General features: G+C 38.0%; 1 protein-coding gene across 3 annotated transcripts in view; it reads right to left on the minus strand.

Annotated features, from left to right (window-relative positions):
- Positions 1–16,739, minus strand: part of USP7 (ubiquitin specific peptidase 7) — a 75,156-nt gene that overhangs the window by 31,528 nt on the left and 26,889 nt on the right. For all 3 annotated transcript variants that reach the window (XM_075164936.1, XM_075164938.1, XM_075164937.1), the window contains exons 2-6: positions 10,828–10,932; positions 4,815–5,013; positions 3,247–3,385; positions 2,408–2,496; positions 1,574–1,682 (exon numbers count right to left, since the gene is read on the minus strand). In XM_075164936.1, coding sequence (XP_075021037.1) covers positions 1,574–1,682; positions 2,408–2,496; positions 3,247–3,385; positions 4,815–5,013; positions 10,828–10,932 — 641 coding nt within the window. The remainder of the gene's footprint in view (positions 1–1,573; positions 1,683–2,407; positions 2,497–3,246; positions 3,386–4,814; positions 5,014–10,827; positions 10,933–16,739) is intronic.

Raw genomic sequence — 16,739 nt, forward strand, 5'->3', positions numbered from 1 at the left:
CCAGTAACATTGCCATAAAAGAAGCTGCAGTTACCAGCTAGTAAATAAAGCTTTCTCATATGGTCACTATCCAGATATTAACACTCCCCAAGAGCTGATATTTATTTAGGTGCTGGGGGAGAAGTGCAGGGGAATGCCTGGAAAGATTAGTTCAGTTGAAAAAAATCTGTATCACCAAAAGAATTTCTTCTTCACGAAACAAGATTACTTCATGGCACATATTGATTTACTGACTACAAGACAGTCTTGAAAGGAACTACTCAATTGGATTAGATGTAACTATTATAAAAACACATTTTTCTTTCAAGAGCAACGTGAAGTTGTCCAAAAAAATAAAATGCACAAACATTAGGAGTGCTGAGCAAAAAGAACAGGCATTATAATGAATGATAAACTCAATTATACCTCTTGCAAAAAAGGAACAGGTGCATCATGTAAAAGAAGTCAAGTATTTATTTCTTGTACATGTCATTGGTAAGATCTCAGTTACAGTCTACTGGAGTTAGATGTGCTATTTTTTGCAACACTTCAGAGTAAGCAGCACATTGCAAAAGAGAGAAAAGAAATCCCAACTGGGACACTTACAGGCCTCAGTGATATAAATAATGATAAGATGGTGGAAATCTAAGACAGTGAAAAGTGGGTACAGCAAAAAGGGAAATTTTGGAGAAAAGAAAGCTTAATGGAAATGTAACAACTAATACACAGAAGATAAAGCAGAAGTCAGAACAGTTCATTTTCACTAAGAGATATACAGTAAGCACAGGAATGTGCTGAAGGGTGAATTAGGATCAATAGGACACTCCAATAAACTAAACGGTGCCAGGTTACATTTTTTCCCCAAGTATATCCCCTCTTCCAGCCACCTCCAATATCAAGTCAGCATTTATGTTTTCATCCCATTAAAGCTATTGCACTATTTTAAAACGATACATTATCTAGTATTATCTAGAATATTTCATCTTGGGTTTGGATGAGAGATTTATTAAGCTGATACTTAAAGCAGTTTTTCCTTCCAGCAACAAAATAACATCTACAGTAAATAAAAAACACATGAATGAAGCAAATATAAAACTAAGTTGTTTAAACTACTGAAATTATAACGCTTTCCATCACTACAGAGATACTAACCATAATAACAGAAAATTCAACTGCATAATATAAATTAAAAGACAAAACAAATTAACAAAGGTCATACCTGTTTTTACACTGTTTATGAGCTGGGAAGTCACAATTGACTTCTCTATTTTAACTATTTCAAGAAAGGAAAATTACTTCTGTCTCTCATCATTTTTTTTAATTCTAACAATTCATAGCAACATTAACACATAAGACAGTCTAAGAAACACCCCTTAAGCTCAGATCAAAAACCAAGAGCCTATGTTCAACAAACTATAAAAGGAAGCTTCCTGCACTGAGCCTCAAGTAAGATGTCCATCACCATGTAAGTCATAGCTTCTCTAAGAGGACAAAGGAGACAAAAGGAAAGGACAGCTCTGTTTTGAAGCATTTATAAATATAACATACTGGATATTTCAACTAGCAATCTCATTTTCTTTCATATATTAATTACCTTTCGTAGTTGATTTGTGAAAAATAAAGTCTGTAACAAACTGTTCATGTAACAAGTTGCTCCCTGGTTCTTTAAGCCAACATATCCCGTGTGCTTCTTTGAATCCCACCTAGAAAATAGTTAGTAGTTAAAAATAAGACAGTTTTGTATTAACTATAATAAAGAGTATTTGTTCTAAGGTAGCACTGCTGGTAGATATCAGCTACTCTTCTTTATTAAGGTTCAAACAACAAGCCGCACTTCACCACTGCCTGCCAGTAACAACAGTCTTTGCAATTAAATGCTTTGTGATTTTGTTAGGGTTTGGGTTTTTTTTTTTTTACCAAAAGATATTCTATATGGCAGAAAAATTATTTACTATGAATATGTACTGGAACCCAGAACTGTACTTTTAAGGGCAAGTCTGCATTTCAGTACAACCAGTTTGTTTAAAAGTGACAAAGTAGAACGACTCAGATGAGGCAGTTCTAAAACAACTGTAAACCAAGGCAAGTTAGATAGCAGAGCCACCTGACAGTGTCTGAAACCCTTATCAGCTGTAAGATCAAAAATGTTGAGGCTAGATTTGCAGAGGTGTTAAATCACAAATCAATTCATACAGAAGTTAAAGTTCCACGACATTATGCTGACTAATGCAAATGGAAATTTAACCTATACAAAAATCTCTATGTAACTAATGAAAAATATGGCCACATGAGAATTCATCAATTAAAGGTGACAAAGTGAGAACGTCTAATGAGAGCTACAAATATTAGTAACACAAAATACTTAACAATCTCAAGCAATATAAAAATATTAGAATTAAGAGTTTTATTTTTAAACAAAGATACTTACGCCACTCCATGTGGAGCATCTGCTTGAACATAGACTTCGAAGGTAACTTTGTCTTCTTCTATAAAGCCTTTTTCAGGATCAGTAACTTCCTGTAAAACAGGAATGACACACGAACATGAAAACTGGGTCTTGCAACGTGACTGTATCCAGTTAGACATCACTTAATTTCCAAGCCTGAGCTAGCAGTAATAATAAACTGAAGAAGAAAAATTGAAGAACACCAACAAAGCTGTCTTTCAGCTTAACACACTTTAATTCCTTTTTTAATGTCTCAATACAGGAAACTTGTTCCTGGCTTTTAAGATTTTGCAGTACTATTTCAATTTTCTCAATTGACTTTTTCTCAATTACTGACTCAATAAGAATCATTAATCAAAGGCTCTGCTTCTTCTAGACAATATTCCATGCAGACAAAAAATTAAGGGCCCAACCTTTGAAAATGCTTAAAAAGCTGTCTCAATCCAAGATAAGTCTTAGTAGTATGATTGGGGCATTAAATATCTGTATACATGTACAAAGAACACATGAAAATGCAATAAAATCTATGTTGCTTCAGAATGACATTGACTATCACATAGTGAAAACAAAAAACGAGCATTCAGATATGCAGAAAATAGTAATGAGGGAATATTTAAATCACAACATAAGTAAAAGCAATCTACAATAATTAAGTGCAGGAATTTATAAGAAATTGAAAAAGAATCTTCAGCAACGACAGAAAAAAATAACAGTTTGCGGGGGGGAACCCAAACCTTTTCTATAGGTATCTCAGTACTCAGGAGTGCAAGTTCAAAACTGTTCCCAGCTAGTAATAGATTAATACACGCCCAATTACTTACACTCCAGGCCATGAAGTTGGAGAAGCCCCAGTCATTTTCCTTATGAAAGAACAAGTGACTAATACGACGACTGAATGATTTTTCATCATCCTTGTAGTTTATTATCTTGAGAACTGCTTGTGCATGACAAGACCATGACCTATAAATACAGAAGAAACATTTGAAACTCATTCAAAACCACGCTTTTTATACTCATTAAAGTAATTGTTTTGTTAGGGATTTTTGGTACATTACTTTCACATACAGATTTTTTTTTTCTTATTACATGTTAAGATTTGGCTAATTGTTATTGAGGGCGTGAATCCCTGGGGCTTTCTGAAGCCACATGATGAATGTGAAGCTGGAATGGAGATTTTCTTAGTGTTGCTAAGAAAGTACTATGGGGCAATCGCAGGTAACAGTGGTTTAAGAAGCTAACTGCTCTCTAAGGTGAGCTATTTCTAATCTACTTGAGTGCAGATGAGTAGGCCAACTCAAAGCAGTCTTGGTGTCTCGACAGTGTGATAACTCACCCTTTGGCTAAGGAAAGGAGGCGGTGGCTCTACCCTCCCTCCCACAAGATAAACTCCCCAATACTCTTAATTTTCTCAGCAGCACTTCTTTATGACCATTCCTGTTCAGATTCATCCCACTTGTGCAAGATGATCAGACTTCAGAAAAGGTCTTGACACTCTCTCATGCAGTGGCATTACTGCTTGCTTAGCTCCATCAGCTGCACCTTGGTTGATACTTGTGAAGATCACGTTATCCTTTTTCTGTGACTACCTGTGTGTGAACCACTTCTCCTGTGACTAGTTAATACACTTACAACTTTCTTCTTTACCTTCTGCACTGAGCACTCACCTTTTAGATTAAAAAATGACGGAAAAAGCAATTTATTATTCAAAGTGAACTATAAGTTGTGTCAGATTTGGTGCAAGAATAGAGTTACCCTACTGGAAAAGATACCTATGATGGGTCTGCACTCTAGCTGGATAAGCTGCAGTAATGCCCCAGAAGTTTTTATTTATCTTTTTAAATCTCCCTATTGTTTACAAAAGTGGTCAAACGTAATCAATTTTGATTTGCATGCAGGACTCCAGGAACACGTACATGTTCGTATCTCGCTTGATGAGCGATGAACTCCATGAAGGAGATGGCTATCTCATACACCGCTCTGCCTCAGTGACTAGCAGTTACTTGCTCACACGCTTTACAGGGCAGGATTTATAGCTCAGCAGGGTTAGAGAAGCTCTAGTAGCACTTCAATTTGAAATAAACCCAGAACTTTTCCCATGCCAAGAAAACCGTTAGTCAAAGACCTCTCCCTGGCAATCAAACAGAAATGTATCTAAATTCTACCACAAACTTGTAGCTACACAAGCTACTTTTAGCTCCTCCTAAAGAGAGGATTACTCTTATGCTTTGGGATTTAGAAAAGTGGGGGAAAAAGGGGACTCAAACCCTTGCAAGACTTTTTTCCTCTCGCAGAAAGCTAGGTAAAATAATTTTTTAAGATGTTTGTATTTTTTGCAATACAGATTAACTAGTATCAAATGAGGACTTGTATAATTATTAACAGATCTTACGTGGAATCAGATTCAGCATTGCATTGGAGGAAGAATCCTACGCTTTTTTGGTGTGGTCTGTCCGGGTAGAGTCGTGGCATAACCATGATCTTCCATGGCAAATTCCGTACAAAGCAGGGAGGACTGAGAACTGACTCGCTCAATCTGTTGAAGCGTTCGACTGTAAACTGAAATGTTGCTTCTGATCGCCAACTTGTATCTGTAACAAACACAAAATTATTTGAAAAAACTGATGCTCTTCACTCCAAAACGTCATTTTCAAAAATCATGCAGTGTGAGCATGTTTGATGTAGAGGGATATTGGAAGTGACTGAAAAAAACCCCAAATCCTGAGAGGCACCGAACTCCTTAGCAACTGAAGTTGCAATTTTTTCATTTTGAAAAACACTGCAACACCATTCAGGAAAACAGAGCACTGAAAGACGCATTCCTTTTGTAGACTATTTTCTTAAATAATTCTTTAGCACTAGAATTTGCTACCACTCAAGCTTCTTCTAAAGCAGCGAGTACAGCAAGACACAGACATCAAATGCTTTACAACATAAATCACAGCCCACTAACTCTTCTAGGTTGTGTAGTATCTTCACAGCCCCATTTAAGTTAGCTGCTTGCATGAACCAAGATGTGCAAAGGATTTTCACGATCTGTTCAACTGCCCTATCGATATCAAGTCACCACTTAGTTGTTTTCTGCTTGTAACAGTGTCTTTTCAAAACAGATGAACTCCATGGTTGGTTGGTGGGCTTTTTTAAAATCTCATACCAGTTTGCTGAAGAATAGCTCAGGGTCCTGTGAAAATTTTAGCGATTTTTAGTGGTCTAAAACAAAGTTAAACAAGACACTGGGGTTTTTTTAATAGCTTATTTTGACACACACAATTAAACTAATTTTGCCTTCTTCCCACATCCCAGTTCTTCATATACCACAATCTGTTCTGCTTCTGTTGTACACAGCTATAACAGGGTGCTGGAGACTGCGACAGCTTCAGGAAGGCAGAAAACTGGGCTCTCTATTGTGACATACCTCATATTGCATACAGGGAGGAAAAACCTGCAACTTATCCCAACAATTTTACAGGGCAGGGACAAAGTACAGAGCATGCACAAGACACTCCCCTCCTCTTCTGTGGTTCCAACTTAACACCTGTGTAACATGGAAAGATTTGCTACTGCGCCTGAGGAGGTCTGAGCAGCGCACAAGGCGGCAGACAGCACGCACGGTCAGACCGCTATGCTCGCACCACCCATGGGTGATACAGAACTGTCGTACGTGCAGTGACACCCAAAACGAAAAGCACTGAGGTACGACGACACCAAGCCAGAAATCAGATCATGAACTTATGTGACAAGGTACACAGTATACAACAAATGTATTATTTCTGTATATGCAAAGTAGTAGTTCACTCAGAAAGCTTTGCATGGCACCAGAGGCAGTTTTGAATAATTTTTTTAGAAACCAGGTGAGCCCTGGTTGCTACCTTACTTAAAAAATTAAACTCTCTTAATTACAACATGCAACATTGTAAAGATTATACACTTCAATACAGAAAATCAACAAGTTTTGTACTGCTGGGGAGCTTTGACAGATTTCATTCTTTTCCCTTGCAAAATGGTTTTCTTTTCAAGCAGTTGTCCTACTTCTGATACTGATCTTGGCAACATAGTTGATCTTATTTGTGTATGGTCTGACAGCCCTAAGCATTCCCAATTATCTCTTGAAAGTAATAGTACTACAGCAGGAACCAGCTTCCTCTCTCCTCTACACCCGCACTGACCTTCGCATTACCCTGTGCTTCCTCAGCAACGGAAGAGTTCAACGGATTATTTTCTCCTCTTTTTCCCTACATGTAAGTGTAGCTAACCAGTCATCTATCACCTCCTTAAAAACCATTCCCTACCCATTTTACCCACTCACTGCCTGATAACAGAGTAGAGAGCTGGTCTTCTACGACCAAGAGCCAGACAGGCTGCAGCCAAAGGAGCTGTACGCTCTCAAACTTGATTCACAGGCAGAATCAAAAAAATCCGTAATACGGTTAACAATTTAAAAATCAGTCTTGCATCATGTGTATCTCAAACCAGCTCAAGATCGCCTCCTTATTCATCAAGATCAGTACTTCTGGGCTTAGTCTAAGCTTCCGAAAAATGAGCCGACCACGTTTGCTTTCTGCCTCCTTTGATGCAGCTTTCAGAGCACTCTAGCACAAGGATGCAGCAGTGCTGCTACGGCGTCAGCTAAAAAAGGCAGCCCGCACAGCATCTGCAGATGCTTCAGAGAAAGTTTGCCTGTATTTCTTGATTTCTTTTCAGGAAAGCCTGTGCATGAGAGCTCGCCAGGGAAGGGTACTGTTCTCAGTAAAATATTTGAGCAATCACTAGTAACTACTCCACAAAAATGCAGCCTCATAACAAAGGTCAACACTAAAATAGAAGTTTCTTTAAAAATACAAAACACAACACCCCAAAATAACAACCTTCCTTTCCTTCCAGAAAGCCCATATTTTTAGCAAGTGTAATTGATTAAAACATGAATTATATTTAAAAATGAAGTTTAAATAGTAAGTGTGATGAGTATTCTGAGCACATAAATAAATAAAACCTTTTTCACCATCACAAACATGTCCACCCGTTTCCAATAAAAGACTGCAATTGGCAGCAGGATAATTTAGTAGCGACTGGCAAGTAAGACTATAAATCCCTGAACTACAAATATGACACATGATCCTGAACACAAGGTAAAAAGAACAGACCCAGCTGACAATGCTTGGTGAAATTACATGCAACGGATTATATTTGCTATGTGGAAAAGATTTTTTTCACTGATGAGATAAATGTCACATTTAGCATCTTGATTTGACACAGATCCTTCAAATCAGAGATCCAAATACAGAACACGATCCATTTCAAGACTGAAGTGTATATTTAAGTGTTTATACCTTTGAGAAAAGCAGATTTCTTTATTCTCTTAGTAAATGTTGCTACCTTTAAAGTACATTGAGGTTATTAAAATATTCTGAACCTGAATTATTAATGAAGAAACTAGCTGAATATTCTATGAATATTTTAATAATGATCCAAATACACTACTAGCATATGGCTAAGACTGATGCTTCTGAAAGCCTCCTAGCCTCTGCCATTCTTCACAGAAACAAGACTTCAGTAGGTAATTGCAAAGCTGTGAGTTTGTGTTTAGCTAGGGACCTTCTGTCTGAACTTTAACTTCTAAGGGAATTTATTCTATGTGCTGTTTCGAATACTGATGCACTTGCGAACAAAATTTGATCAGAACCTTGTTTTTATTATTTCTTATTTTATTTGCAGAAGCTGCTATTCCAGCTTACAAAGCTTGCTTCATGGAGTCATTCTCCATACAAAGTGGAGCACATTCCTTCAGCTGGTTCTTTTTAATTGCTAAGACGTCATACATAGCAACAGCAGGTTGGGAGAACGCAGCCTTGTCTGAAAGTCCTGTTGGTGGTCCACTGCTGCCCCCATTTCATGTTCTTCACAATGTCTGTGGTTAGTTGCCTAGCAAAGGGGATGAGAGCTGCACTTTTTTCCCATCTTATCAGTCATTTCTTTTTGTGCTAAGCAGGAAGAACAAAATCACCTTGAAAGTTTCCTGAACCCAGAAATTCACCAGAAAGCTGGTTTCTATGATCCAGCTGGAAGCATCAACCTTTTATCCTGCTCTTCACCTCTTTTGCAGGAACCATTAAACTCATTAAGATTTTCACTGAAGAGGTATCTAAATTCTCTTCATGCATTCTTTATCAGCTCAGATTGATCCCACTTGCTATGAGTAACAGCAATGGAAAACAGAACATGTTTATCAAAGAGGCCAATGCTTCCCTCCATTTTTTCCTATCTTGTGATCTCCAAGCTGTCCATTATACATGTACATCATGCTGCAAACCAGGATAGCAAGAGAACAAACAGCAAGAGAGCAATTGCACTGATGTGTAAATAATGCAACAGCAAGCAACTAATCTGATTTACAAGACTTGGAAAAGAGGCACCATCCACTTACGTGATGGAAGTCTTCAGGAATGTTTTTGCAATCATAACATTTTGCAATAACACTATTTTCTATCTGTGTCAATGCAGAGCTATAACAGCACCAAGATGTAACCAGACACTCCTTATTCAAATATGATAATGAGGAACTATTAAGAGTATTGCTTAATAATCACATTTTAACCCTGAAAGATGTACCACAGCAGAGTGGACCAAAGCTCCTGACCATACTGAAAGCCCACAAAGACATGAGTGCTACCATAAACACAGAAGCTTTCACAAGCTTTTTGCCAAATACCTTCAGATACTTCTCCCTACCGTGGCACCTTCATATCCAGTTCTCTGACACGAGTTGAATATTTGGTAAATGACAGAAACAGTTTTACAGCAGCTTTTTGGTTAAAAAGTCAATGTTATTCTGAACGAAGAGGTGTACATCTGATTACTTGCCATCCTCGATGTGGCCTGGGTTTCATCAGCTGCTTCTGCAGCTTAAGCCCTTTTTGCTTAATTTATGCAAGTACATACAGACCAACTTCTGGACAAATTTTTTACTAATTGACCAATGTGTTATCCGCTGGCTGTATTGATAGCAAACCCTATCAGGCTTTGTACCTATAAACATCATTACTGAGAACAGGAGTCCAACAGATCTGTCCTTGCCAGTTGGTGTCAACCCACGTGATCTTCTCTTGCCACCCTCCAGATACCATGGCCTGACAAAGACATTTAACATCTTTGTAACAGGTAATTTGATTTTGATAAAAACAGAATTCCCTATTGCAGTCTCAGCTAGTTACTCTGAGCAAGATATTAAAGTCCCCTGAATGAGATCAGGCAATCAGACAAAAAACATTCATAGACTAAGCAAACCTCATTTTTACTTTATTGAGAGAATCTGATCATAGGAAACTTTACCTTTGCCGATGATACAGACGCAATTCAATGATGAGATGCTTTTGTCCTGAATTTAAACCATATTCTCGTCATGGAACATTACTATTTTCTATCAGTATTCTATTATATGTTCCTTGAATACATGAAAGTAAGCACTTTTTTTACTTTTAACCTCAAACTCTGACTTTTCTCAAACAAAAATCACTCGACATTTTGCACAAATCTAAATAAATGTTTAAGCCTAGTCCTAAATGTAGTTTCACAAGACAGCATGAAATAAGGAATCAGAGGGGAACAAATCCCACTCATATTTTGTCTGCCTTCTCCCAATTCAATTTTATTTAGTTCTTCAAATCCTCTCCTAAGAAAAGAAATATCATTGTACATTTTCCTCACTAAACATAATAACAGACTTAAGTGAATTACAAACTCATTATCTTTCTTTAAATAAGCCCAGACACATCTACTTACAAATCGTTTGATCTTCTGTAATAGCAAAAACTGTACACCCTTATTTTCATTTAACAGACCAACAAAAAGATTTTAAAAACACATGTCCCCTTTTATTAACAGGGCATCAATACATACTTCTCCCTTTGCATTTGCAAGTAAAAGGGCATCAGAGTTAGGGGAAAAAAATGTTCCTCAACAGAGTAGTTACCACTGACTTACCATACAAAGACAAAAACTAATCACAGCTGCCACCTGACAACAGAGAAGGACAGATAAGGATTCTAAACATCCTGAAGGAATTGCATAACTGACAAAATTACTATTCAGCAAAGCACCAGCTGCAGTACGTTTAAAGGGACGTATCACAAAATATAACAATGGACAGTATCACTTTCATCAATTTTTAAATGAGTACCTAGAAAGAGTAAGAGAAAAAATTCCCAAGCCCTCAGTTGCCTAATCCTATTGTATAGCTATGTTAAAAGGATGCCTATACAGAAAACCAGCAGTCATAACTATAGAGGGTTTCATTTTTTTAACGAGCTGCAGTTCAGAAGACACAGGTAAGACATGGGCCATTTTGTCCTCAAAAATCATAAAACTAAAGACACCAACAAACTACATGTTTTTATGAAATATTTACTTACCATCTTCCATGTCTTCTTCAGTGTTGTTGTGTCCGTCAGCCATTGCTACATTCCCATTAATGACAGGATTTTGAGTAATTCTTGGAGGATCATCTGTATCTCCAGCTAACAGAAAAAAAATAGAAAAATTTATCAGTTATATTAACATTTCTGCCTCAGGTAGTGCTTATGAGACACAGATGGCACATTTTTGCGCGAAACAGTATCTACTTAAATTATAGGACAACAATTGTACTGATATGTGTCTAACTGTAAAACTCCTCAAATAGATGAATATTTATGGATGAAGCGAAAAGTCCGCATTAATGCGGAATACAAATACGAAGAACATAAATTGATTCTTAAGTTTCCAAATGGCCTTACAGTAAGTATCTCATAATCAAGTCTCATTAAGTAAAAACGAACTTTAAAATTACTTTTTCTGGCATTCCACATTTTCATACAGATACAAGTTTCTAATAGCAGACTTTCTAAATTAACAATTTACTTTAAGACTTCTTCAGTGTTACTGCCTTTAAAAAAAAACCCTAAACATTTAATCAAATGTAACAGTAAGATTTAAATCTTACTTGGGAAAAATTGGAAAGGAAATCCTTTACCATCTCAGGAACATTTAGAGGTAACATTTTCCAGTTTCTAGCCATCACTGCTATTAAGCTTTGCTACAGTAATTGTTTAAAACATAAGTAAACACCACTAAAACAAGAGACATGAAACAACTCCATGAACTAAAACCCCACTATTTTAAAGATGCATTGCTTTGATTGAACAAGCATCTTCCGATTTATCCAACAACTGAACAACGTCTCCTTCCATTGCTTGCGCATCAAAAGCTGATGGATCCTTTCAGCATGATTACAAGGAAGCGGATATATTCTTGAATAAACTGGTTTTTATCATCGAACTGTAAAACCTATAACCCCTTGCAACCATCTCAAGGACAAGCACTACTTAAAAGACACTCTTTGAAGCATCTGATAAGCTTCTCTTTGATATAACAGTCCTGCTATTAACTTGTATATTCCACTACACCACAAAACCCAAAAGTCACTGATTTCTGTAACTAAGGACAGTTTTGTACCCAAAAGCTACACCCAAGTTACCGACTGTGCGCGTATACCCACCAGGGATGCAGGTAGCTAGGGATGCGGGCAGCCTGTCCTACAGGATGGAAACCGCTCCCGCGGGGAGCACCACGAGCTCAGCCCCGACGCTCCGCGGCGGCGCCCGGCCCGCCCGGTCAGCACCCTGGACAGGGCCGCCCGCGCCGGGGCTCAGCCGAACTCCCCACCCGCGCTCCTGGGGGTGCCCGCGGATGGGGGTGCCCGGCTGTTTGCAGGAACGGCTGAGTGGAACCAACTAGCCTGACGCTCGTCTCCTATCCGAATGCCGCTGCATTTCCCCTATACGAGGTGGACAAACACATGCGACAAGAAGTAGAACGAGCTATGGCAACCACTGCGTGACAGTCACCGGAGTCTCTTAAACGCCAGGGAACTAAGGCCGAAGCTGCGGTAAGCCACGGGAGAAGTGAAGCAGGCTCAGTCACCAGTTGCTTCGCAGTCCTCCTCTCCTCCCAGCCACCAAAATGCTTCTGCAGCCTCATCCCAGTTCACAGCACACAAGAAGAGATACTTTCACAACCGGCATTCCTACTCTGATTATTTACTCTCCTAGTAAATCCACGGAACTAATAACCTCTGCCCTTAGCATGAACAGAAACAGATCAGGTTAGAGACTTACTTCTGGATTACAGCTACAAAAGATCATAAACTTCATGCTCAGACACAGCTTTCGGAAGCTTACTAGGATGCAGCAAATCTCACTGAGGCATGAGTGAAATGTATATGCTGAAACATACTGTACGCTGCACCCACAATAAAGTGTGCACCTTTCTCATTATTGGTACGAAAGCAAAATCAAGTACGATTTAAAGTTTTGATTTTATTAGAAAAAGGTTTGCAGAAGATTGGTTCCTGAGCGATACAGCTGCAGAAGCCCCCACTAGCAGCTATCAGGACTGGCAACGCTGCAGCGTGGCAGAACAGCAAGTTAAAATAAACAGATTTAATTACAACAAAATTAAGCGGGGCGAACAGGTTTGAACTGCTGCAGCTCAAGAACAGGAAAAGTGACAAAAAGAAGAGTAAGAAGGAAAGATCACTAAGTTTATTTCCACAGCTTGCCTTTTTTTTTTTTTCTTCTTTTTAATCTTTTAACAGCATGGTGATAGTCTAACAAGGAAGCTGTCCTCTGGGTCACTTCTACCTGGAAGCATACAGCATGCCTACAGCAATGCAACAATTGCTTACACTAAATTAATACCAGGATTTTTTATTACTTTTATTTTTGAAGTTATCATCAAGGCAACTTAGTATCTAGAAACAAACTGAAGCAAAAACCTGAGGAATAGTCAGTTTTCCACTAAAAGCTCATCCAAAATATTCTTTTAACAGAGGATTTAAATGTTGATACTGTATTTTATGGGGAGAAAACTGTCCTTAACTAAGAAAATAAAGAGCGTTCTATGAGATACCGCTCTACATTCCTCAAAAGTATGAATGGTTAGCAGGGAGGAGGGAGAAAATGCAGAAGAGATCATAGCGAAAGCAATCAACTTAGAAGATAAACAGAGGCAGCTTCTGAGAGATACTATTTAGTGATAAGATAAACTGAATCATGATGTATGGCACTGCTGCTTTTTCTGACATATATTGACATGTATTTTGTAACTCAGCTTTCAGATGTGGAGCCCAGATAACACTAGTGAATGTTTTTGGCTTCTGTGAATAAAGGAAATTTTTCACTTCTAATAAAATTCAACAATTATAGTAAATACTTCACACAAACAAAGCAGTCCTTTTTCAACAGATTTACTAGCAAGCAGTATGACAAAATTTGTTTTCAACTATAGCATTGAAAACCGGTAATTTATGTTTTCCTCTGCTGTCCTTAAGAGCTCATAGGAAAGAATTGTCAAATCATACCAAGATTTAATTAAGAAACACGCTTTCCTTCGCCTCAAGCAGAACGATGCCAAGGACTTACTCAAATTGTACAATACAGGATTAAGAGAAAGAAAAAATACCTGTCCACACTGGCCAGGAAAACCTTCCTACCAATCATACTACTTAATACACTGCTGTCTTTAATGCAGCTTAAACCACAGTGTGTCAACACCACCGCAGTCATGTCATCTGTCAGTTCCTAGACCAGAATACCCAGTTTTAATCGTATCCCTGGAATAAATTAAAGATGCAGACTATTAATCAACCAAAAGTTAACATAAACCACATAAATTAAGAAAGTATTACAACAAAGCCTGAAGTGACCTTACAAATAAAGAATGTTTTTAACTCTTTAAATACAGTACTGCAAAATATTAAATAAACATAGCTTTCAATACCAGAATTTTAGACACTGTCAGACTGTTTGGTGAAGAACACTTAAGCTGTTTTCTGCCTCCCCAAAACACAACACATACAACTTTGTAGCTATTCTTTCATTACAAAAAGGAATGCAAAACAACATGAAGAATAGTGATGACCATTTCCTCTGAAACATTGAACATTTAAGGTTATATACAGTTTTCTATCTACCCATGCCACTGCATTACAAACAAACAAACAATATAGCTTGAAGGGTTTAAAGGCGGTCTCTGCGGTTTGGAGGTTAAGACACCTTCCAAGAAGAGGCATTTCAGATATTAGTGAGTTTGAGCAAAACAAGAGTTTTCACTTATTTACTGAAAGGTCATGAATGCTGAAATGAAATCAAGTCTAAAAACTGATGTATGCAACTGGAAGGAACCTGGAGCATGACAATATAGTTTGGGAAGTTAGTAAGAATTGTTAGTCACCTTACACAGACAAATTACTGGATCATATATAAATGACTCTGCAGGTGCACACTTCTCATCACTCATTAACTAAGTCAGTCACTGAAGTGTTGAGATGAAAGCCTGAAAGCAAAACGGTTATTGCAATTGATGCTAAGGGAAAAAAAAAAAAGAAAAGAAAAGACTAAATTCTCTGAAACGGCAATCTTGCCATGGGATGCCAGAGCTTACAGAAAGTATTAAAAAAAAAAAAATCTCCTTGTTATGGACTATGACCTCAACATTATCATACTCAAATACTCGCACTGTTAAGTAATCAGAACAAAAATAGCACCAATGATTAAAAAAAGACTGTACTCAAAAAAAGCTGTTCAGATGGATTCAGCTGGTTTAGTAAGATGAACTCAATGTCACTGAAAGATATATGGCTCTATTGTTCTGCTGTTCACAATAATTCAAATCTACAGGGACGGAATCTCAAAGTTTGCTGTATTTTTTTCCTATTAATGAGAAAGCAGAAAAGATTTTGTCAAGATCATGTGGCTTTTGGCACAACGTAAGTCTTGTTATAAGACAGGAATACCGCAGAATTTCATCTCTCTCCAAGATGTAGGATACGTTGCTCAGCAGTAAACACGTGCTTGCAGTCACATGTGGACAAAAGCTACAGAATGACTCCACTATCGCAGCAATTAAATTACAGCAGAATACTGCTACTACTTTAACAATGATGACAGCAAGCTACTAACTTCATAGGTTTCAGTCATGACTCATATCACACCAAGTATTCAAATTTTGAAAGATTATCTATAATGTTTGTCATTTGCTTTTGGATCTGGCAGCCACAGGAGAAACTGAAGCAGTCTCCCTAGCAGGTTATGAAACATTTCTGTTTCCTTTTGAGGTTAAAGAGACCACAACGGAGGAGTAATAGCGATACTAAAAACTTGCTTACAACTATCACGTACAACCGCCTCACGATGGAAATCACTAGTACTGAGGACTTTTACATGTCACTACAGACGGTTTGCATAGACCTCCATGCAGAACTGCCACAGCTATCCCAGAAACGACGAGGGAGTTGCACTAACGGTAGTGTTAGCAGGCCAAAGTCAGTCAGTCATTCACTGCTGGCAGCAGCTTGAAGACTTTGACACTCCAAACTTCATATCCAGGGCTCTGCCTTTAGGGGCGGGGGGAGAAGCTGAAAACACAAGACTTTCTCCCCTGCTGCTAGACTAAATGGACACTCCAGAATCAAAGCCTTCATCAAAGTTTTTAAAAGGTCTTTTAATACTTTTGTTTTTTAAATATAAATAGAATTGTATGTAGAGATGATAAATTGGGGGTGGGTGGGGGGTGAATTCCAATGGATGAGTGAATCTGCAGTAAACACTAAGGCAAGGGACTTACTGAACAAAAATATAAGGTGGTAAGAGATAACAATAAAGTCAGGCAATGTAAATCTCACTGAAAAATGAGCAAAGTCAGTCTTGTAGCAGTCAGATTACATCAGCATCAAAGGATATCAATTGCATGCTGAACACGCAGTCCAAGTCCAGCTTTGCCCCTCAGTGTCAGAACTCACTGGACCGCCTGAAAGCGGAGGAAGCTGTTACGACCCCCTGGGGCAGCCCCGCTGAGCCGCTGGTCCTCAGCGCTCTGCATAACTCCTCTTCAATTGTGGAACATACCAAAAGCTCTTTTTAAGAGTTTTAAAAATAAATATTTTAAAATGTATCAGGCAGTATTTCAACTAAACCTCTGTAAAAGTTGTCTTCTTCAATGCATAATGCAGAATGCCAGTTTTGCATGGATAATACCACACAAGTTTAAATAAAAAATAATCACCATTGCTGGAAATTATCATGAAGAAACATTCAGTGATTTCAGGGGCTACATTAAATATCACCTCTTTTACCACCAAATTGACCTTTGCTATTGTAACTATTGGGCAGCATATCAAAATACATAATTGCAAAATTCCTAAAGCAAGCAGTAAGTACAGTGCTTTCTGAAGCAGTTACTAAACATGTGATGGTGAAGGAGGACACTGATGAGACTCATTCAGAAA

Source organism: Calonectris borealis, chromosome 16 (assembly GCF_964195595.1).
Source record: "Calonectris borealis chromosome 16, bCalBor7.hap1.2, whole genome shotgun sequence".
NCBI classification, from domain to species: domain Eukaryota; kingdom Metazoa; phylum Chordata; class Aves; order Procellariiformes; family Procellariidae; genus Calonectris; species Calonectris borealis.